General features: G+C 31.1%; 2 protein-coding genes and 1 long non-coding RNA gene across 4 annotated transcripts; 2 read left to right on the top strand and 1 right to left on the bottom strand.

Moving 5' to 3' along the window:
• Positions 1–1,743: 1,743 nt before the first annotated feature.
• On the bottom strand, positions 1,744–2,703 carry LOC114760038 (uncharacterized). Of its 2 annotated transcripts, none has more exons than XR_003742009.1 (2): positions 2,216–2,703; positions 1,744–2,126 (listed from the first exon to the last, which is right to left on the bottom strand). It is a non-coding gene; the product is annotated as an uncharacterized LOC114760038 (long non-coding RNA). The 2 variants fall into 2 exon arrangements; XR_003742010.1 differs by having other exon boundaries at positions 2,242–2,703.
• Positions 2,704–6,410: 3,707 nt separating this feature from the next.
• LOC114760064 (RING-H2 finger protein ATL70-like) lies at positions 6,411–6,929 on the top strand. Its single transcript, XM_028949317.1, has one exon. It carries the CDS (start codon positions 6,411–6,413, stop codon positions 6,927–6,929), a length of 519 nt encoding a protein of 172 aa, XP_028805150.1.
• A 10,319-nt stretch (positions 6,930–17,248) lies between these two features.
• On the top strand, positions 17,249–17,700 carry LOC114760037 (RING-H2 finger protein ATL70-like). Its single transcript, XM_028949284.1, has one exon. It carries the CDS (start codon positions 17,286–17,288, stop codon positions 17,688–17,690), a length of 405 nt encoding a protein of 134 aa, XP_028805117.1. The 5' UTR covers positions 17,249–17,285; the 3' UTR covers positions 17,691–17,700.
• Positions 17,701–24,070: the final 6,370 nt, after the last annotated feature.

The following is a 24,070-nucleotide window of genomic DNA, read 5'->3' as shown; positions in this document are numbered from 1 at the left end:
TATTTTTTCCACTTATAGTTTATGGTTGATGCCCGGATCGTCTCAGACACCTAGAAGAATCTGTGTGTTCAAATCGTTTAAATTTAAATTAAATTAAGCAATGTACTTTAGAAATGACTAAAATGTATATACATTTGGTTCTTTAATTTATACAATGGTTCAATTTAGCCTTTTAACTTTAAAAAGCATACGTTTGGTTCTTTAACCGTAAAATTATTAGGTTTCAATGATATTTTTTGTGACAATTATTAATGTTTTGAAAATTAAATTTAATCTGTTAGCATTTGAAAATATTTTATCAACATTTAATATATTAATGTTATCGTCTTTTTTAAAAAATTTAAAGTTAAAGGACTAAAAATATATTTTTTAAAATTAATTAATCTAATTAAAATTTTATACAAAATTAAAAGGCCAAATACATACTTCAGTTTTTAGAAATTTATGAATAAAGCCCACTAATATTTGACTTAGGTAAACCACATACCTGCTTTATAGGAAAAATATGATACAAGGTGAGTTCTTCTTTTTGGGCCTAAGATACAAGGTGAGTTCGATCCCCTCATATTGTGGGGATTCCCTTTATGTATCCATTATACAAATTTTCAAACAAAGTATCAAGGGAGTTTGGCAATCCGCGTTTTGCGATAATATTATAAACCCATTTAGGCTAACCATACCTGCATTATAAGTTTAATAATATTATTCTTTTTGAGTAGACGTGCCGTTTAAATAAAGGGTTAATACAAACTTTGGTTCCTCAAGTTTATTCTCATTTTGGTTTTGGTCCATCAAATTTCAAACCATAGGTTTTGGTCCCTCAAATTTCCTTACATATAAAATATTGGTCCCTATAATCCAATAAAAACTTGGACCATTTTGCCCCTTGAGGGACCAAAACCTATGGTTTGAAATTTGAGGGACCAAAACCAAAATGAGGATAAACTTGAGGGACCAAAGTTTGTATTAACCCTTAAATAAATGTAGAAAATATATACTCCTCCGGTCCTCAATATAAGACCCATTTAACTAATTTGATTAGATTAAGAAAATTAGGTAAGTTAGTTAATTATAAAAAAAGTGACACATTTTTCCTAAAACACTATAATTATCTTTCTTAATACCCTCTCTTCCTCTTCTACTTGATTATGATTAAGGGAATATACATAGGGGTAATTTAGAAAAAACTGATAAATATAAGAAATGGGTCTTATATTTAAGATCAAAACCAACTCAAAAATTGGGTCCTATATTAAGGACGGGAAGAGTATCATCATCATCATTATTATTGGCGGGGTGAAATGTTGGAAGATGATTTGAAACTGTACGAAGTAAACACCCCGAAATGACCACACACAAAACACAACCTGAACATGAAGCTTTTGGTAAATAAGAATAATGAGATTTTATTAAATTTGAAGCTTGCCTTTCGTGAAAATCAGGGGCAAAAGAAGGTCAAATTTTGTAGTTGGAGTATGGCCAGATCTACTCCATAAAATCAATTGAGTTGGAGTATTCTTATTGGATAGAATTGGGATGAGTTGACACTTTGAGATTATCCAAGTATTTCTCCTTTGAAAAATAGTCAGGATAAAAATCAATTCTATTAATCCAGTGTATAAATACAATGCTAAGGTATGCAAGACGTGCGATCACATCACAACACATCAACGGGTGATAAGTTGTGTCAGAATAAACACATCAAGAGATGCATTGGGAACGGGCCGGATTCAAACCAAATAAAAATTCAGTAAAATCAAAACTTCAACAAAATTCAGCCCATGTCGTCTTGCATGGTTGATACAATACAAAAAGACCCAAGCTTTTGTGCTCATACTAATGCAATTAATCTTCATGCCTCTAAATCAGAAGCTTCGTTATATCTATGGTTCAAATGTTACAAAATCAGGTAACCAGTCACGTTCATCCTATCAAAGATCCCGAAAAATCCCAAGTAAAAAAAAAGTACATGGTCCGAGTTCTACACAATAAGATGAATTTCTAGATTTAAACTTCGCTTAGGTTCCTCAGTTGATATGCCGGATCCTCCATAATTGTAAGGAACCTTGTGAAGAGACCAACGCCTACCATGAATCTCGTAGACAAACACTCGCGTCTCCGTCTCCCTATAATTGAAAATAAAATATCAATAAGATAATGGTAAGCTATAACCCAAGGAACCACTCATATTGCATTTCTCAAAGGAGAACCAAACCTTCCTCGCATCGCTTGATTACTCACCTCAACATCTTACTAAGCAGATTAGAAGCAATTCTTGATCTCATGTTTTCAATTACCTACTGATCAATGGCCATAACTAACTTCATTTAACTGTGACTAAGGTCATTTAAATGAAGTTAGTTATGGCACATTGGTCAATAGACTCTGCCCCAACCGGCAGGCAGCATCAATGATCAACATGCTCGCACCTAATTTTTGTAGATAGCAGTAGGCTAATGTTTCCTAGCACTCGATCTAAAGAGCACGCGATCGGACGAATCGAACGCATCCTTGTATCGATCGGGATTAGGGAGTAGGGTTTGGAATTGATCGAAATTCTCGAGCTCGTGGTTTAAATTGCTCATTGATTAGGCGCCACAACTGAGCTCATCTAACAAGAATTAAAGTCATCTAAATGAGATTAGTTATGGCACCTTAATCAATGAGTCATTCACCCACGGATTATTCATGAAGAAACTGGAAGGCATCGACAGTATCCAAAAAATTGGTGATTGGGATGGAAAGATAACACAGAGGAAATCTGAGAGGAAGGCAAAAACCAGGAAGATATGATGCAAGCCCCGGCAAGAGAGTTCAGATCGGAGAAGAGTGAGTTCGATGGTTCAGAAAATTCATCGCCAAACGGAGATGAACTTTTGGATCAGAAGGAATCTGATGAGAGAAAAGAGAATTAGGTTTTCGGCGGCGAGGTTAGAGCATGATGCAACCCCAATCTAACCCTAGACTTGCATGCTGGGGCCTTTATATAGAAAAGCACAGGTTCTTTTTTTCGCCCCCTCCCGAGTTAAACGGCTTTTTTACCATTTATAGTTTATTCTTGATGCCCAAGAAAATATCGGATCTGATCTGATCAGCTTTGGTATCTAGAAGAATTGATCTGTTTACGTCGTTTAAATTTAAATTACGTTAAACAATAAAAGAATTTAAATTATTTAAAAATCAAATTTATCTAATATTTAATATTTCTAAAGGGTAAAACACTTAAACATTTTTGGGAAAAAATCTGCTCTCATAATTCATAGAACCCAATCAAAACTCCAAACAAGTGAAATTTGTGTAACAAAAATATTTGCCAATAATTCACTGGTACCGATTCGCCAACTTTGGATGACTCCACTTCATTTTTTTTTTGTTGGCCCAACCTGGCTATGTAGTTGGCCCATCAAGTCGCAACCAACCATAATACTTGTTGCAAAACGCATGTCGTTTGTTCTGCCTGAGCTTGAAGTTTCCAAAATTTCAAAGCAAGCCCCTAATAAACCAAGTTATTATTTGTCACTTATAATAATTCTTCACATACTAAAAAGAACATTAAATAGATAAAAAATTTTACTTTCACCCTTCTTAAATAGCTAGTATATTTTTTCCCAACATATTCGCTCTTTAATTTTTTCACATTTATAGTTAATAGGGGTAAAATTAGAAATAAAATATTTTTGGGTACCAATAACAAATTAAAAAGACTAAAGTCTCCTCTTGCAAGTAACAAATGATAAGAACCAGAGTGGTACTTTCACATCACTAGTTGTTTGATTTAGTTTATTTTAAGTAATTTTGCACCTTCCCAAAGTACCCATTCCTCTCCTTCTCTTCCCTCCCTTTTCACACATGCCAAATAAGATTAATTCTTCTTTAATCTCCCTGTCTTATCCCTTGAAAGTTCATCCTACCTCCTAACAAACGCGGCCCTATACTTGTCTCGATTTTATTAATTCATGCTTAATGAAAATATCAATTTTTTAAGTCTCCCAGCGTGTCAATTTTCTTCCTCATAAAATTCATAATATGGGCATGTGTGAGGCTGGGGTCGTTGAGGGTTGGGGCATGTTAGATGAACTACAAACATGGGGCTACACAAACGAAAATGGATATTCGCCTATTTAGATGGAATAGACGAATGTGGATGCATTATAAACAGACAAATACATAATTACTATATGTGTTTCTTTTGTCAACTTCACCCTTTTAACAGACAAAAAAAAAAGAAGCCTACAAAACAGATAAAAATGGATCTTGAATTAACAACGTGACGTTTAAAAAAACATTACCTCCGGTCTTTAATATAGGAATTTGTTTGATTTTTATTTTGATCCTAAATATAAGACTTTAATCCATTTTGTTTCTAATATTTATGTATTTTTTTTTCAAGATAGTTCTTCTAATAATGGTAGTTTTAACTAATACACTTAATTAGTAAGGATATTTTAAAAAAAAAACAATACCTATTTATGACAAATAACTAACTTAACTTCTTTCCTTAATCTCCTCAAATTAGTCAATTAGCTCTTATAATTAGGACCAAGGGTAGTATTAGGAAAGAGGTTGGATGCTAATTGGGTTATACAAGGCCATGATGATAATTTTGATATGGGTCTGATGAAGGCATTTTGACCGCAGAAGAAAGTTTCAAGGACTGAACATATTCGATTGTTGCTGGTGAATAATGTCTGGATTGATGAGATTGGGCAGCCAATAAAATAATTTAGAAGCCAATACTTAATATACGCATCCATCAACAATAATAGCAAATCTAGACAATAACTCTTCTCCAAGAAATGAAGAGAATATCTTGCAGGATGGACACTGTCACCGACACAGAACTCGGATTATGTTGCTCATCAGTAGATATATAAATTATATTGCAACATTAACAAAACACGTCCATATCTTATGCAGTTACAGCATTTTATGTATTCCTTCAGGAGCTAATTAGGAAGTTAATGCTGATCCTGTATATAAGACTTATTTCAAATGTTTATTAATTTTTTTTCAAATTAATTCTATTAATATTTCTCTAACAATAATCAAGCAGAAGAGAGAAAAAAAATTAAGAAAGATGCTTAGATTGTTTTTAAAAGAAAATTCATATTAACTAATTTAACCAACATTCTTAATCTATTCAGATTAATTAATTAGGTCTTATACTAAGGATTGGATGAGTATTTATATATATGTGTGTGTTTGGTACACAGGTCAGGTTGTTTAGATTAATGTCTGATAATTAATTAACAAAGTGGGAATTTGATATATTCAGCCAACGCTCTAGCAGCATCTTTATTATATTGTGGCCTCCGGCCGCCTCAAATTAAAGCCAAATAACTTTATACTAATAATGAAGTCTTTAATTTAACTAAGGAGGCTTTATATGTGAGGACAAATCCCGCAATATAGATGTAGCGCACATCAACCAAGGATAAGGTTGAGCTTCACATAACTTTATTAATTAATTAAATTTCAAGTAATTAAGATTTGACCCAGTTATAAGATTATTTCAGTTCTTTTAGGGAGGGGTGCAACCTAGGAAGTCGTCATTACGTGTAAACGTTGACTCATACGAAGACACATGAACTGCCCATCCAACCACGGATGTTGTCACTTTTGTTTTTGAAAAAACCATTATTGTTGGACTAACTGGGAAATGAGTTTCAGTACTCACTACAGTAATGAGTATTATGATGCTTATAATTGCAATAAAATTTAAATTATTCAAAATCAGTTTTAATGGTTTATATTTAAAATGTTCAACTAGTGATTTTTAAATAAAAAATTTATTTTTTTAAAAACATATAGTTAAGATATTACATTTATTTTGGATTATTTACCTATTAAAAGAAAAATATTTTTTAAAAAAATTTTAAATAGTAAATCTCAGCTATCCATGTTAAATTTGAATGGTTGAAATTTGATAAGTAATTGAGTATCCTCATCACTGCCATGAACACTGAAACTGGTGGTTCCAGCTAACTTGTGACTTAATTGATATTATTATTTACTATACAATTAAAAAAATCTAATGAATTATCTATATATATATATTATGAATCAGATTTTAAATATGTATTACTCTTTTAGTTTTAAATTAAGACCCATTTTACAATAAGTTTTATATTTAAGATCGAAAGAATTTATTTTAGTTATGTGTGTTGGGGGGAGGGGGTTTGGGATTTTTCTACGATTAGTCCAACGAAGCTACAGATATCAACATTCACGAGTTGGCCTTTCATAATTTAAAGCCATGTATTATCTTTCGGTTATGATGAAATCCTTGGCTTTCTTACCAACCAAACAATCATTGCCCATCAGCATCTGGCTATATGTGATTTGCCATTTTCTCAGACTTTCTTCTTTCATCATTCTTCTTCTTTAAAGTGTAATTAAATTCAAACACGATGAGCAGCAACACATCGGAGCCTGATGATGGCTCCTCGGCAGACTTAAACGGATATGCCTATTACTCCTTCGGACTATCCGTCGCAGTTGTTCTTCTCTTCGCATTAATCACTTTCCTCTTGTACTTGTACGCCCGCAGAAACGCCACCATCAACACATCTCAACTATCACCAGATTTCACCCCCAGCTTTCGCTTACAGACCGTCGGAGATTCGAATCGTCTGCAAGTAGGTGTGGATGAAGCCACCCTGAAGAGTTATCCGGTGATGTTATACTCTGAAGCGAAGCGCCATCGGAAGTGTGATTTGGCGGCCACTTGCTCGATCTGTTTGGGGGATTACAATGAAAGTGAGTGGTTGAGGGAGTTGCCGGATTGTGGTCACTTGTTTCACCGGAAGTGTATCGATATGTGGCTGAGGATGAGCTCTTCGTGTCCGCTGTGCCGGACCTCGCCGCTTCCGACGCCGGTTTCAACTCCGCTGGCCGAAGTTGCTGTCTTGGCAAGATCAGGGGCTTGAGTTTATTGGAAGGTGTTGTTAAGTTACTTCAATTAATATTGATTTGTCTTTTTCGCAGTATTGCGTTGTGTAATGTAATTGGACTTTTGTTGGCTCGGTGTGTTTTTTTTTGGTTTCCGCTAGGCAGTAACAGTTTGAAGTTATAATTTACAATGAACCCACAACCTTCCATCGTTAAGGAGAGTTTACAGGCCACTATAAGGCTACTAGCTAATCCCTCCATTACTTTGTTATGAGAAGGGAAATCCAACTCTTTTTTCCCCTATTTCGCGCACACGTGTGTAGGGGCTTATTATGGGTATTTTTGGGGGTGAAGGAGAAGTCTTTAAAAAAAAAACAGAGAGAAGTCTTAGGTTTTATACTTTATACGATAATGATGCATTAAAATAACATATGTAAAGATAACTATTATAAATATAAATTCTAATTGAATTAATATAACTTTTTGTCCTTAAAATTTAAGATGTTTGGTTTTGATTTCTCAAATTTCAAACCTATAATTTTAACTTTTAAAATCTAGTTTGTTTTAAAATGTTAGTCCTCAAAGGTATAACAATTTTAAAATCTAGTATAATGTCATAAATAGTGTAAAGTGGTGATATGGATTCAGTAGACAGCACCTAGTTGAAAATGGGGAAAAAGAATAGCTCCTCAAAACAAGGCGCCCCATTTTTTTATTTATTGTTGTTTGTTTTAGAAGCTGTTCACTGAATTGCATTCTATATCTACATAAGAGTAAGATAGATCCCATCTGATGAGTCCACATTATTACTTTTTAATATTATTAATGACATTTCAACAGATTTTAATATTGTTGCACCTTCAAAAATTAATATTTCAAAACCGGCTAAATTCTAAGAACTGAAAGCATGTGTTTAAAATTTGAGGGATTAAACCCAAAATGAGCCTAGACCCAAAATTATATTAACCCATTTGAATTTTATATATACTTGTATGATTTCCTTCACTATCTCTACACACACATATATGTACTGGAATAAATAAATTTACAATTATCCCAAATCTATTGTTTCCGGTTTAAGTGAGAATTCTTTACCACTCCTGCTCTACAAACCGAATTAAAAAAGTAACAATTTATTCTGTATGTTTGTTTCACAAGGGATAACAAAGACATGTTAATAATTAATCTTATTGCCTAAGATTCGATTGTAATTTTCTTTTATTTTAATCCATATATACCAAACATAATTGTTTCATTACATCAGATTCATCTTTCCTTCTTCTTTTTTTCCCTTGGTTGTTGTTAACTTATAATTTAATGTATCAAACAAGACCTTGAGAACACACAAGCGAGCTTGTGTTGTAGTAGGAATCGCAAAAACCATGCCTTCACCAAACATATCCTAAGTTGGGCGATCAAGTAATGGTTCTTATTTATTTATTTTCAATTTAGGTAAGATTGTCGAATAATTAGTGACTTAATAAACAGGGGCAAAACAAGTGAGTTTTAAACTTGCTCTTTCTTAATTTGTTTTTAAGCGAGCTGACAATAATCTCTTATTCATCTTTAGCCGGGGGGGTCTTTGGAGGACTTGGGGCTTGTTTGGTTTTTATTTATAAACAGATTTTTAATTATAATTTATGAAATAGAGTTTTATCTCAAGTTATGTAAAAATATGTATAACCACTTAACAAAAAAACCCAATCTAAACGGGCACTTAAAATTCAAGGTCAATTGTTTTTAATTTCTTTGAGAGGGAGCAAGAGAGAGCATGAAAGCCTAATTGAACTGCTAACTAGAGCCGAAAACTTGTTTGGTCACATCGGCACAAGGCCATAGCCCAATAGGATTTTGAAGATCATGATGAGCTATAAACAAAATAGAGCCTAAATCCCAAACAGAGCATTGTGTCAAGAGCAATTATAGATTTCATCTCTTCAACTGCCTAGTGACAAGAGCCATAACTAACTTGGTTATAGCAAAACCAAAGCCATCTAAATGAAGTTGGTTATGATACATTTAAAATAACTTATAAATAATTTTTTAATCATGATTTATGAAATACGAGATAAGTATATGAGAAGAGTTTTGTCCAACTTACGTGATCATATTTATAAGTAACTTCTAATGCCATGTCAAATATGGCCTTCATCAATGGGTTACGCTGCCCTTGACCATAACAATCCGTATAGATTCTCATATCCTAAGAATATAGGAGAGGAGGAATGTTTCGTCTGTGCGATCGAATGTAACGAGTGGAAGTGGATTGGATTTGGGAATTGGGAATAAACATAAATCTGGAGATTTGGGAAAGGCAAACCTCATAAATGTGGAAGAAAGCATCCATCAACTATTCATGTATGAACTGGAATACCACTTCCGATGCTTCAGCATTTCATCACCAAATGGAGATCAGCTTTCGTATCTGGACCATCTGATGAACTGTGCAAGACGCAAATTAAAATAGAAAACATAAATGCTTGATGGGCCCGGAGAGGTTGACAGGGCAAGACAGTTTGGCCCAAAGTGAACTCGGATCTCATATGTTAAAAATGACATGGCACGCAGCCACTTGTGATGGTTTAAATCGCAATTTAAAAATAGAATTATATATAGAGTTAATTAATCCGCAAGTCCTTATAGTTTCAACGAATTTTGAATCAGATCCCTATAGTTTTTTTTCTTTTTATTAGATCCTTATACTTTTACCTTTTTTAATTAGGTCCTTGTATTTATTTTTCTTTTAATTAAGTCCTTATAATTTCATTAAATTTTTAATCAGGTCCATGTAGTTTTAATTTTTATTTATTAATTAAATATAAGCTTAATTAAATAGATTAATAATGAAATATAAAATATTAATAAGTAAATTAAATTAATAATTATGTAATAAAAAATAATAGAATTAATTAATTCAGGAAAATTTTTTAGAACAATTAATTTTTTTGCTGAAAAAATTAAAATCATTATAATAATTCAATATCTTTAGAATATTATTGTTTATAAACTAATATTAAATAATATATACTATTTTATGTTTATATAATAGTACTATTAGAATTCATAAAATAAAGAATAAAAAATTCAGGGACTTAATTAAAAATAAAATGAACTTATAAGGACTTGATAAAAAGAAAAATAAATACAAGGACCTAATTAAAAACAAGTGAAAGTATAAGGATATGATAAAAAGAAAAAAAACTATAAGGACCTAATTTAAAATTCGTTGAAACTATAAAGACTTGCGGATTAATTATCCCTTATATATATAAAGTTAACTTTTTTGTTCGACACAAATATCTTGCTACAAGCAATTCTGTTTGGGGCACTCTCGGGCACTAGCACTTTCGACATAAATAAAAAGACAATTTATTAAAACAAAGTAATATACGTATACACACACAAATTGAACTTCCATGCTAAAATTATTAGGTTCCTTGCACACACAAAAAAAAATATTAGGTTTCACTAATAAGCAGCTGGTTGAGATGATGAGAGATCTTACTCTCATAAAGACAAAAGCACAAGTTCAAATATCAGAAAGCGTATTTGTTAGGGTAACTTTAGTTTTAACGTTTCTAGCCCGACATAATTAATTTTAAGTTCAAAATGACTATGAGTTATACCAAACAAAAAAAATATTGGGTTTCTTGTTTTACTTTACCTATAGTTCTGTAAAGCTTATTTTAGTTTACTAAAAAAGTGTTGCATTGTGATTAATAGGTACCGTAACATATAACATATTTTCTATGAAATGAATAATGCATCGCCACATGAGCGGAACGCGTAATTCACAGATGGACGCACGCACTCACCATCACATGTACAATGGCACAGATTTCCTGAACGGTTCCTTTTTGATTCAAGATGGCTATCAATGCTTGTTTCATGTAATTCTCATGATGAATATATAATTGGGTTAGCAATCATATATACTGCAATTCTTAATATAAGAGCTCATTTAATTTTTATTTTGGTCCTGAATATAAAACCTAAATTCACTTTATTTCTTATATTTATCTATTTTTTTAAAGGTATATTCTTATACTATAATATTGTAGTTCTAGTAAATACATTTGATTTTTTTTTTGAGCGAAAGCTAGTGTATATACTTGATTAGCATGACTATTTTAGAAAAGACAATGTATATTTATTATAAATAACTAATTTAAGTATTTTTTTTAATCTATTCAAATTAGTCAACTAGTTCTTATATTAAAGAACAAATATTGTATATCAAGACACATAAAATATGGAACAGATTTGTGGCGGAATTTTAAACAATTTTGTGACTATTTAAGTTAATACTACCTTTAGGCCCTGTTTGGTACGTGGGAATGAGAGGCTGGGATTGGGATTGGGACAGGGAATGACTCAATTTGATATGTTTGGTACAAAGTACTTGTCAATACTTAGGATTGCACAATGCCACGCTCATGGGATTGACCAGTACCACCCTCCCCCCTGGTATTGCAATTTTAATCCAGGGATTGAAAGTTTACTTACTAAAATAGCCTTCTAAAATTTGCTTAATTACACCCCATCAACTACTCAGTCCCGATGCCCTTCTTCTCCCTCGGCAACCATTAAAGTTCGGCGACGTCCTCCCCTTATCATCTTTATCCTCCTGTGAGATTCCATCAGCAACCTTGTTCTCCAGCAACATCCTCCCCTGTCATCACCACCCTTCATCGCGATTCCATTAACTCCGTCCTCTGCCGCATTTTGTCAGCAACCTTCTTCCTCGGCAAGTCGTCTCTCCGTCATCTCCCTCCCTTCCTTGCGATTCCGTCATCTCTATTCCCGATGTTAAAACCAGATTTGGCGAGCATGAAGATGTCCAAATCTGCAAGCGACACTCTCCTCCTGCAGGATCGTTGATCTGTTCGAAAAAGCATGAATTCAAGTTCAATTTGGTTTCCTTATTTCCTTTGTGCTTGAATCTGGATATTTCTTCTTAATCTTGATTGCTTCTTTGGATTAAAGATGGATTTCAATGTGATATTTAATATGTGTTTCATTCTTGGTATTCGATTTTCCATCTTCATGTTCGATCAAGGCCGCAGTCGCAGCAACAATGGAATATGTGGGCAATTTTGTCTTTTAGCTAATTTTTGTTAGATATCGGCCTTGTTGGGTTTTTTTTAATCCCACATCACACCAAACACGATTTTAAAAATAAATCTCATTCCCAATCCCATGCCCAATGCCATTTCCAATCCCATGCCCAGTGCCCCAAAATTCAGTACCTCATACCAAACGGGACCTTAGTTCTTAACATAAAAGTTAGTTGACTAATTTGAATATATTAAGAAAACCAGCTAAGTTAGTTATTTATAATAAATAGGTATCGTCTTTCCTAAAATATCCTTACTAATCAAGTATATTAGCTAAAACTACCATTATTACAAAGACTATTTTGAAAAAATAGATAATTGTGATAAACAAAATGAATTGAGGTCATATAATTAGGACTAAAATAAAAGTTAAACAAGCTTTTATATTAAAGACCTAAGATAGTATATGGAGTTGTTTGCTATAAATTTTGTGGTAGCAAAACTTGGAACAAAATCCCATGTTTTTGGTGGCAAATCCATATAACAAAAAAAAATTGTCACAAATACTGCCTCTTATTTTAAATATAAGAACTAATTAAGAATTAAATTTGGTGTTAAATATAATATCTCAATATCTACTTTATTTCTCAAATTTATAATTTATTCTCTAAACTATACTACGTATCACACATGTTAAAAGGTTCTCATCCGAAACTAGTCATAATCATAAATGGTATTTTAGAAAAATTTACTTATATTTATTATAAATAATTAACTTAACTAATTTTTTTAATCTGTATTAATTAACTAAGTAGCTTATATTAAGCACCAAGTGCAAGTACGTTGGGATTTCAAGATCCACAAGTCTTCATAAGCGGCTGGCATTGTTATTCCCTCATTTCTCGTGTCAAGACTTCATAAGAAGTACGTCATGCGTTTGTTTTGGTCTGCCGGAAATCGATCAATTCTTCCATGGCCCTCTCAGCGGCAAGCAGTTTTTCATGGAACGCGCGCGCGCGCACATCCTACGCTTGTGTCCAATCCTTATCAACACACACACACACACACACACACACCCTACGTTTGTATCCAATCCTTATCAAGCTAGTCCATCACATTGACTTTGATTGTCGATGGATTATTCTAGGTGTAAATTTCATTTCAATTTATGCTAAGGAGCCTTAGAAATCCGTTGGAATAATTTAAAAAAAAAAAACCTAACCGGATGAAAAATGATACTACCCCGTCCTAATTATAAGAATTAGTTGACTAATTTGAGAAAATTAAAGAAAAAAGTTAAGTTATTTATTTGTAATAAATAGGTTTTGTCTTTCTTAAAATATCTTTGTTAATTAAGTGTGTTGGTTAGAATTATCATTATTAGAATGACTAGTATCTTGAGAAAAAAAAGTATAAATATAAGAGACAAAATAGATTAGGATCTTATATTTAGAATTAAAATAAAAGTTAAATAATATCTCATATTAAAAACCGGAAGTAGTAGTATATGCATCGCATGAGTCTCGAGTCAGCTGACATTTTTCCAAAAGTCAAAAAGTTGAAGTAATCTCTTTTTGACTTCTTTTAGCTGCTTGCTTTTTGTTCAGATTTAATTTAAATCTCTTGAAACTAACCTATTTAATATATTATGCCTGAACAATTTTTTGTCAAATTAAAAACTCAATCAAATATAAATAAAATTATATCAACTGACTTATACCTCAACAGATAAAAGTCACTTTTGCCGATATTAATCCAAACTAGTGCAATTCATCAATTAAACTGGCCTCTCAAGATTCAAAAGAACACGTAACCCACATATAGAATAGAATAAAACATTCAGTTTCTTGCACCTTACCCAACACAAAATATACAATTAAGTATATTTGCACCTATACATATGAATGTACACGCCAATCATATTCCCATATGTCAAGAATGTGTGTGTGTTTTTAGAGAAGCTACTAACTAATTGTGTTATAATTGTCTATCAGACCATCATACGGATGCTGATTATATATGATCATTGATTTGAGCAATAAATTTGTCTTCATAGCATCACGTTTCTTTTTATACGATGATTTATTTGATGCTAGAATCTTCGTATTAAAAAAAAAAAATGTTAGCTCCCTATTTTATGAACTGGAAAAAAAATTAAAATTTTACGTACAGCCGGAATCTGGCCAGGTCAAATTAGGACTTTACTATTTGAGATCAGTCTATGTATACATTTTGACCATGGATGAAGTTTAATAGGCAACCTTGCGTATGAATCTGGACAGCTCTATATTATGATCACCCAATCAAATACTAATTCACAAGACGAAACTTAATACGATGTGCCGCGGGTCTTTGATATAACAACTGGATGATTAATTTAAAAATATTAAGAAAATTAGTTCAGTTATTTATTTGCAACAAATATAAATTGAATTTGACTTGTCTAAATTATCATCATTAATCATGTGAATTGGAAAGAGTCTCTTACAATTAATTAATTGAGATATTTTGAAAAAAAATAAATTTAGGAGATAAAGTAGAAGAGATATTATATTTAGAACAGATTCAATCATTTAACTAGCTTTTATATAAAAGACCAGAAGTAGTATATGTATTTATACACCCACAGTTTTGACAATGGTATGAAGAAATTAATGAAGCAAGTAATCTTATAAGATGGACATCGCAAATGTTCACATAATCATACTTAATAACCACCTCTGCAAAAGAAAATAAGTGTATATATTAATCTGGTACTGACGATGTTAAGGATTCAGAGTATTATTATAGCATTATTATATGCTCAATTCTTTGGTCAGTTTGCTTAAAAGCTACAACATAGTTAATTATATAATTAACGAAAAGAGAATTTGAAGTTTAAACAGCTAACCTATAACAACATACTACATATATATATCATCATATATTCGCCTCCAACCATTGAAGTCAAAGACTAAAATGACTAAGAAGGGGCCTTTCTGTGAGACTTTTTTTTTTGGGGGGGGGTCACTGAAAGATAAGGTTGACTTTCAAAAAATTTTATTAAATTTCGAGAGGGATGAATTGACCAAATTAATTTTATATTCAATTCTGGCCAAGGTGATTAAGGACTTTTAAACGAGTGTGAGCCACACATTGTTTCCTATTTGTATAGGAACCTGGCAAGTTGTTATTGGGAAAGTTACTCCGACCCATAAAATAGGAAGTCAACATCCCAAATGCAAGTCCCTCTCATTTTCTCCCAAAGATTCTATGATACACGGTCTTCTATATTACTCCTCCGGTCCTAATTATAAGACCCAATTGACTTATTTGAGGAGATTAAGGAAGTAGGTTAAGTTGGTTATTTATAATAAAGGGATAATTAATATATAAGTCCTTATAGTTTCAACTGGTTTTTAATTAGGTCCTTATAATTTTTTTTCTTTTTATCAGGTCCTTATACTTTCATGTATTTTTAATCAAGTCCTTATAATTTTTTTTCTTTTAATCAGGTCCTTATTGTTTTACTTTGTTTTTAATTAGATCCTTGTAGTTTTTATTCTTTACTTTACAAATAATAAAATTTTAAAAATAATAAATTATTGTAACAATCTTATGTTAATGTTCTTTTAAATTTTTAGTTAAACAAATATATTATTTATTTTCAATTCGAATTTTTATAATTATAAAATTCAAATTATAATAATAAATTTTTCTAAAATTAAAATATGATTATAAATAATTTATATTTAAGTATAATTATTATTCTGATTATTTATTAATTACTAAATGATTATATTAATTATTTTGTCCAATTATATAATTATTAATTTAAAAATGAAATTAATTTTAAAGAATAAAGTTAATAAATAATTTTTTAAAAACTACAAAGCACCTAATTAAAAAATAAGTGAAACTATAAGGACCTGATAAAAAGAAAAAAGAATAGAAGGACCTGATTAAAAACACATGAAAGTAAAAGGATATGATAAAAAGAAAAAAATTTATAAGGATCTAATTAAAAATCAGATGAAACTATAAGGACCTGGAGATTAATTATCCCTATAATAAATAAGTGTTGTCATTCCTAAAATATCCTTGCTAATTAAGTATATTGGCTAAAACTATCATTATTAGAAGGATTATCTTGAAAAAAAATACATAAATATAAGAGATAAAATGGATTGGGGTCTTATAATTAGGACCAAATAAAAAGTCAAATTGGGTCTTATAATAAAGACCGGAGGAGTATATTCTATGGGCAACTCATGTCATCATTTCACTTGACAAAGTATAAACTTTATTGTCAAATACTACCTTCACTCCTTAATAAAAGACTTTGTTTGACTTTTATTTTGATCCTAAATATAAAACCCCAATCCACTTTGTCTCTTATATTTATACATTTTTTTTCAAAGTAGTCTTTCTAACAATGGTAGTTCTAGCCAATATACTTGATTAGCAATGATATTTTAGGAAAGATAACACATATTTATTACAAATAACTAACTTAACTTCTTTCCTTAATCTCCTCAAATTAGTTAATTAGCTCTTATAATTAAGACCAGAGGTAGTAATTTTGTGGACATAATTCTTTTCATGGTCATGCCACATTATTTACACGAAATTTTTACAATTTTTAATAATACACACACAGAACTTCAACTTTCCTAAAGATGATGCAACATTAACATGACAATAATGCATTGTTAAACTAGCAATAATGTTTGGTATCAGTAGAATTTGATAAAATACCCATAATTTTAAGAACTAAATCTTTAAGAAAATTATATCATCAGAAGAGCCTTAATCCAAGTTGACCATAGTTATAGAGACTAGTTAAAAACTAAGTACTTAGATTTCATTATATATATTGATGACTATGGATATTGATGAGGTATGAATATTGTCATTCTCATTAAAAAAAAAGGACGAAACATATATTGGTGATTAAATTAATATATGGATTTTATTATTTAGCCGTGAATATCGTTTGCGAATAATATTTTTTTATCTGCCTAGTGGGTCTAAAGGTATCATCAGTTGACCTTGGATATATTATAATTAGAATAATAAATAAAATCTTTAGCTTCCTTACCAACCAAATACACATTACTATAACACGACTCGATCGTTCCCTCAATATCCTTTAATTTGATCCTCCTTTATTTGTTCTTCGTCTTCTCTAAAATCTGATTAAATTCGACGACGCCGATGAGCACCAACATAACGGAGGCGCACTCTAAGCCGCCGTTTAGCGGATACGCCTATTACTCCATCGGCCTATCCGTCGGAATTCTCCTCCTCTTCGCATTCATCACCGTGATCTTGTACTTCTTTTCCCGCAGAATCGCCATGAATTCGACACAACTGTCACGAGTTCGCAACGCAAGAGTTGGCTTACAGACCATTAGCGTCGGAGATGCTCCGGCAACGGACAGTCCGCGATTAGGTGTGGATGACGAGACGTTGAAGAGTTATCCGGTGCTGTTATACTCAGAAGTGAAGCGTGACCGGAAAGGCGGTGCCGCCCGTGGTGGTGATTTTGCGGCAACTTGTTCGATATGTTTGGGGGATTTCAGTGACAGTGACAGGTTGAGGGAGTTGCCGGATTGTCATCACTTGTTTCATCAGAAGTGCATTGATATGTGGCTGAGGATGAACTCTTCGTGTCCGTTGTGTCGGACCTCACCGCTCCCGACGCCGGTTTCAACTCCGCTGGCCGAAGTTGCTCCCTTGGCAAGATCCTCAGGGGCTTGAGTTTGTATGTATAAATGTTTAATCATAGGTGTCGTCCAAATATCGTTGTCCCGGCATGAATCGATATGAATTGATTTTTTTCCCCAATTTGTAGAGTAGTGTTTTGTATAATTGGAATTTTGTAACGTCTAGGTCATGTTAGAAAAGCCTAATACTATAAATATATATTTGTTAGTCTGGTTATAAATATAAGACCCATTTATAACATAAATTACATTATAAAGTGAATTTTACATTTAAGACGGTTTGTTTCTCTAAACTTATTCCCCTATTATAGAAGCTAACATTAATAATATAAAATTCCAAGTGGATCCTCAACTTTTCGCTTAGAAGAGAGGATATATATGCGATCTCAAGGCCATTGTGAATTTAATCCCTCTATCATATTTGGGGATGATATGGGAAGAAATTAAAAATTCGACTGGTCTCTTTGTTTCTCCCTTTTTTTTTTTGGATGTGTTTTTGTGTGTTAAAAGGGAGCTCAAAGTCTCTAAAAATAAATCCGAAATAAGTCTAAGTTTATCCCTTATATAATAACATGCGTTAAAATAAAATAGCAAATATCTCTTTATTCAACATGTCTCTTGTTTTCCCCACTTTTGTGTGTTAAAAGAAAGCTCGAAATCTTTAAAATATATATGTGAAATAATTCTAAGTTTATGCCTTATATAATAATGGGTTAAAAATAAAATAATAAATATCTCTTTTGGCCAAAAGTATAAAATAATAAACATACAGATAAGTACAAATAAGAATTTTATATATAATTATATATATGGTGTTGTATCAGCATATATATAAATGCACGAGGGAAGCATAAATGGACGAATATATCACTGTCTAGCATGAATTATAAATTCTAACTATATGGGAGTCGAATAAATAATATTACCTCTGGTTTTTTAATATAAAAACTAGTTGACTAATTTAATTAGATTAAAAAAGTTTGTTAAATTAGTTATTTATAATAAATATGTGTTTTCGTCCCTAAAATACCTTGTTAATTATGTATATCAGCTAGAATTATCATTTGATGAAATCGTTAACATGGGTAGCTATTTCAAGGACTACTTTAAAAAAATAGATAATTATAAGAAACAAAATGGATTAAATTCTTATATTTATGACCAAATTGAAAGTACATAAGAGGTTGTGTCCCATTAAGTAATTAAAACATTTAATAATTTTTTTTTCATATTGAAGCTTAGTTTATTGAAACAAGAAGATCGATGAGTTATAAATTATCCCCAGCTGATATTCATATAACATGAAGTTGAGTTGCAAACAACAAGAAGTAATGAGAGTGGGTGTTTGGGATTAAACGCAAAGCTAGGACCATAGAGACCTATTATTACAGGGAAGGATTATCTCTACTTCCCTTTCCCTTCGTTTTCATCCATTTCCTATCTCAATTAATATACTACTTCTTGTCCTACTTTGATATTTAATTTAATTCTAAATATAAAATCTCAATCTCTTTTGTCTCTCATATTTATTTATTTTTTTAATGTAATCCTTATAGTAGTTATATATATTAAATGTTTCATCAAATGGTAGTTCTAACTAATATACATGATTAGGGGAGGGTATTTTAGGAAAGACAACACCTATTTATTATAAATAACTAACTTAACTAATTTTCTTAATCTTCTCAAATTAGTCAACTAGTTCTTATATTAGAGGGTGTTTGGTTTTCCGCAAAAGTGTTTTTTAGAAACACTTTCATAAAATTTGAGATAAAACTTCTCTCATATACTTACTTCGTATACTATAAAATTATTTTTAAAATCATAATTTAGTTTCTACCCAAACGGCTCCTAGGTACCGGAGGTAGTACCATTCGAACAGTTCATATTTCATATTTTATAAAAAAATTTATTGCTGTTTAAGATTATCAAACTAAAATTTAGTAGTTTAGTTTTATTTATCTATTTTTCAAAAATTTAATATTTTAATAATACTTTTATAAAATATGGAATCTGAACTGTATCATATTTTAATCTCCTAGTCAATCTGTCAATGTTAAAAGTGGATGGAAGTGGTTTTTTTTCCCCCACCGTTTGGATGAGATATATATATATATATATATATATATAACCAAGAACTTGAATATTATTATTGTTACCACTACTATTATTACTACTACTATTTGATAAAGGACTTGGATTAATTAACTGGGATAGAATGTTGAAAAAAGTTCATGTATATTACAGGGGCTTTTGACTTAATCGCAAGATAAGAGCATGTATCGTATATGTAGTAGTTATTGTCTCTAGTAATTTTTTTTAAAAAAAGGCCAAATCGTGTGACGTTTGTGGTATAGAAATTAATTAGTTATACCAATAGAAGTTGGGTCTAACAGAAGAGACTAGTTCCTCACAACATGATGAATTAAGGTTCGAATCCCCGTTGAGAGAGGTGCTCACATTTAGTGTCCGACAATGCTTCCAGTAGGATTGCCTCCAATAGAAAGATACCTATACTTTAGCAAAAAAAAGAAAAAAAGTTATGACATATATTTATTAACTTCAAGTATAAAGAAGCCAACCAATATAATACAGTTTTTAAGCTACATTATTATGTGATTCATGATTGTATAAAGTGCTAGGTTGGCTTTGCGTTGGATCAAATCATCAAAGCATTATTAGGGGGTGTTTGGATACCCTAAAAAGTGCTTCTCAGAAGCACTTTTCCGCAAATCGAGATAAACTCCTTCACATATTTACTTCGTAGACCGTAAAATCACTTCTGAAACCATGGTTTGGTTTTTCATCCAAACACCCCCTTATAAGATAAGCTGGATTATGGTTTTAACTTTATATCTTTGCTCAACCTCCAGAAGTAGTATGATGATGAAAGATAATTGGCAAATACTAGTATTTTGATTATATTAATGTATCATTTCTTTTTAAAAAAAATTACAAAACCCATTTTAGCTTACATATATAACTAATAATTAGGTGGACCAATTTCTATCGCAAGTGTTATAAATTACTCCTTCTGTCCCTAATTATAAGATTTCTTTTTTTGAATGGATTTGTCCCTTTTTATAAGGTTCTTTTTGAGTTTGTCTGAACATTGAATGTATTATTACCTATTTTACCCATAATAAATTTCATATATTACATCCTCTCTCTATTTATCTCATTATTACTCTCTTACATTTATTAAGGGTATATTTGGAAAAAAATTATATTTATTACATATTAATTATTTTTAACTAATTTTAACTGTTTTATTAAAAAGCACAATTTGGCCAAAATGTTCTTATAATTAGGGACAGAGTAGTATAACCAATTTGTCTGTTGCTTTGGCAGAAACTCATTTTAAATTAGACTTTAAAGCATAAGGAGCATTGTTTAAAGCATTGTAGTTCTTCTACAATGCTTCAAGTGCTTCATTATAATTTATTATCTCGCACATATTAAAAATATAACAAACAACTTGTTTTATTTTAAAATTTCTTATCATTGTATATATTAAAAATATGAAATCTTTATTAATTTCAGAATCTATTCCATCTATTAAAATCTAAAACTAATTTATTTAATAATTATATAAACAAGAAAATGTTAATATGATATTTTAGAAACATAGCATTAAAAATACTTTTTAATTTCAATAGTCAAAGTCAGATTGACAAAGAGAAAGAAAGAACGTGGATTAATTAAAAAAACACAGCACACTTCAAAGCACTTAATTCTACCGCGCATGTGGCTTTTCTTTGAGATCCAGTTATTTGGAACTTTAACTTGATTATCCAACTTTATTATCAGGATTAGCTCGTCAAATATTGGCTTTACCTACTTCATTTTTAAATCTGGAAGATAAACTTATACGGATGGGTAATTCTTCTGGAAAATATTTGGTTAAAGATGGAATGGCAATTCTTTAGTCTCCTATGCATCTTACTAGTTCTTACCCCTTCGACCTTTGGACCTTCTTGTGGAAATTGCCATTTAATTTAAGAACTTGCTTTTTATCTGAAAATTTTTGAATGGCACCCTTCCTTCTTTGGATATTTTAATATTCATCATCTCAAATCTGACACACTGTGCCTTTTTGACTGATATAAAAAAGAACCGCTTTAATCATCATCTTTTTTGGCCTCTTGTTCTTTCTCTAGAACCTTATGGTTGGTTGCTTCGCCATTCATCTTGAAGCTAGCAGCTTTAATGATTTCAAAGCATAGTTAATTTCTACTCTAATACAATCACATCACGATGGACACTCTCAACTCCTTCATGGAATTATTTGCTGCCTCATTATTATATGGAGGAAGCGCAACTGATTATCATATAAGGGAAAAACAGTCTCCTTAATATCCATGATGCAAGTGATTTGAAAGGAAACTTTTATCTTCTATTTTTTTCTTCCATCAGAATTATTGGATTATTGCATCATTGTGAATCTTTAACATTGCTTTTTCATAACTCCAAAGGTGATTGCAGAGGACATATCTACTCCAATGGACTTTTGCCTACTTCGATGGTAGAAATATATGATAGGGATATTCCTCTCTATAAATATAAAAAGTCTCGAAATTAAAATATTATTGCCATTAAAGTAGGACAACCACTTAAGGAATTTTCGTGGCAGAATCATTTCTTGGTAGGGAAATTGTTTCATACTAAGGCTCTGTTTGGATAGCACCCCAAACCATGGTTTGGGGACCCAAACCATGGTTTGGGGACCCAAACCATGGTTTGGGGACCCAAACCATGGTTTGGGGAAAATGCTACCCAAACAGCCTCTCCAAAAACCAAAACCATGGTTTTGGGTCAAAACCATGGTTTTGACTCCAAAACCATGGTTTTGGAAAAAGCAAAATTTTTTTGCTTTTGGAGAAAAAAGGGAGAGTGTGAGGGCCTATATGATATGTATCTTGTTATTTTTTTTATAAACATATTTTTTTATAAATATTTAATCTTATATTTTATAAATATATATAGACATTAATTATTTATTAATTATATTATCTTATGTATTATTAATTATGTTGGTAAAAAACATATTATTAACAATTTTATTTCTTCAAATTAAAATATATCATAAAATCTATTTTTTCTGTAATTATCATATTAACTTATGTCTTTTTTTTAGTAATTTGCATATATAAAAAGTGCTTCTGATAACAACTATCCAAACACTCTCACTTCTCAGAATCACTTTTTTACAAAATCTATTCTTCGCAAAATCTATTTTTTCCAGAATCTATTCTCCAGAATCACTTTTTCAAACCACGGTTTGGTTTCATCCAAACACACCCTAAATGTCTTTGGGCCTCATTATACTAGATTCATCATTCTTTCTTATTCCATTTTGCTAATAAGCCAACTCCTGGCTCTCATTGTATCAACAAATGCTTCATTCAGGTTTATAGTTGTACTAGCAACTACTCCTCTGGTCCTATTTATAAGTTACTTTCAACATATTTCATATAGATAAAAAAATTTTAAACTTCACTAACTCTCATTTAAATTCAACAATTTTTTTAACTTTATCCCTATTTAATATATATTATACTTCATGTAAACAAAATCAATACAATAATAAATAAAAGGTAAAATTATATAGTCATACAAAAAATTTCTCTTAGTACCCTATAAATAGGACCAAAAAATATTTTTTCTTGCTACCCTATAAATAGAACTAGAGGAGTATATACCACTTGGTCGGAAATTCTTTTCTTCTTGCATGATTTTTCTTGTTACAATATTAAGCTTGTTTAGTTTAATCCTATTGCAGGTTTGTAATAGTAATCTTTATCGCATTACATTAATGTTATATCCAATAATTGCTTTCTTAACTTTAATTCCTTATCAATAGATTTATTATCCTTTTATAAAATGTAACTTTCTTTTTAACTAATCTCATTTTCTCTTTGGTTTTCAAGAAAATAGAGTGCGTGCTTTAATATGTTTAATAGATGGATAAACGGAAAGTTACACCTAAAGATTCTTATATTAAAGTGTCTTGTTTAAAAATGTTTAAAATAGTAATAGTTATTTTAGAGGCTAATGCATTTACTGTTGGCATATTAGATAAACTTCTGCATGTCATCAATTTGTAGTTTTTCAGGGCCACAAAGAGGTAGGAATTTGATTTAAATGAAATTTCTCAGACATTCAATAATAAATTATTTTGTGTTCCAGTGACATTAAGGTTTTTTAACCATGAGTTGGGATTTTTAACCATGATTAGGACCAGAGGTAGTAGTTTTTTATATCTTCGCCATGAAGTCCCAACTCATACTTTTATAAATGAGGTTGTATAATTAGGATAAAAGGTAGTATTTTATATTTATATTAATCATTCAAGGTACAGGAGAACTTCGAGTCATTGTCGCAATCCTCTTGTCTTACCCTTGCCTAGTAGAT

The sequence above is a fragment of the Neltuma alba genome, unplaced genomic scaffold (assembly GCF_004799145.2).
Source record: "Neltuma alba isolate B1F8T4 unplaced genomic scaffold, ASM479914v2 tig00010929_pilon, whole genome shotgun sequence".
NCBI lineage: Eukaryota > Viridiplantae > Streptophyta > Magnoliopsida > Fabales > Fabaceae > Neltuma > Neltuma alba.
The sequence above is the reverse complement of the archived record's forward strand: the minus strand, read 5'-3'. Positions and strand labels throughout refer to the sequence as shown.

What these genes read in the sequence shown, in the direction of transcription:
- LOC114760064 (XM_028949317.1), top strand. Translation starts at nt 6,411, where the DNA reads ATGAGCAGCAACACATCGGAGCCTGATGATGGCTCCTCGGCAGACTTA.
- LOC114760037 (XM_028949284.1), top strand. Translation starts at nt 17,286, where the DNA reads ATGAATTCGACACAACTGTCACGAGTTCGCAACGCAAGAGTTGGCTTA.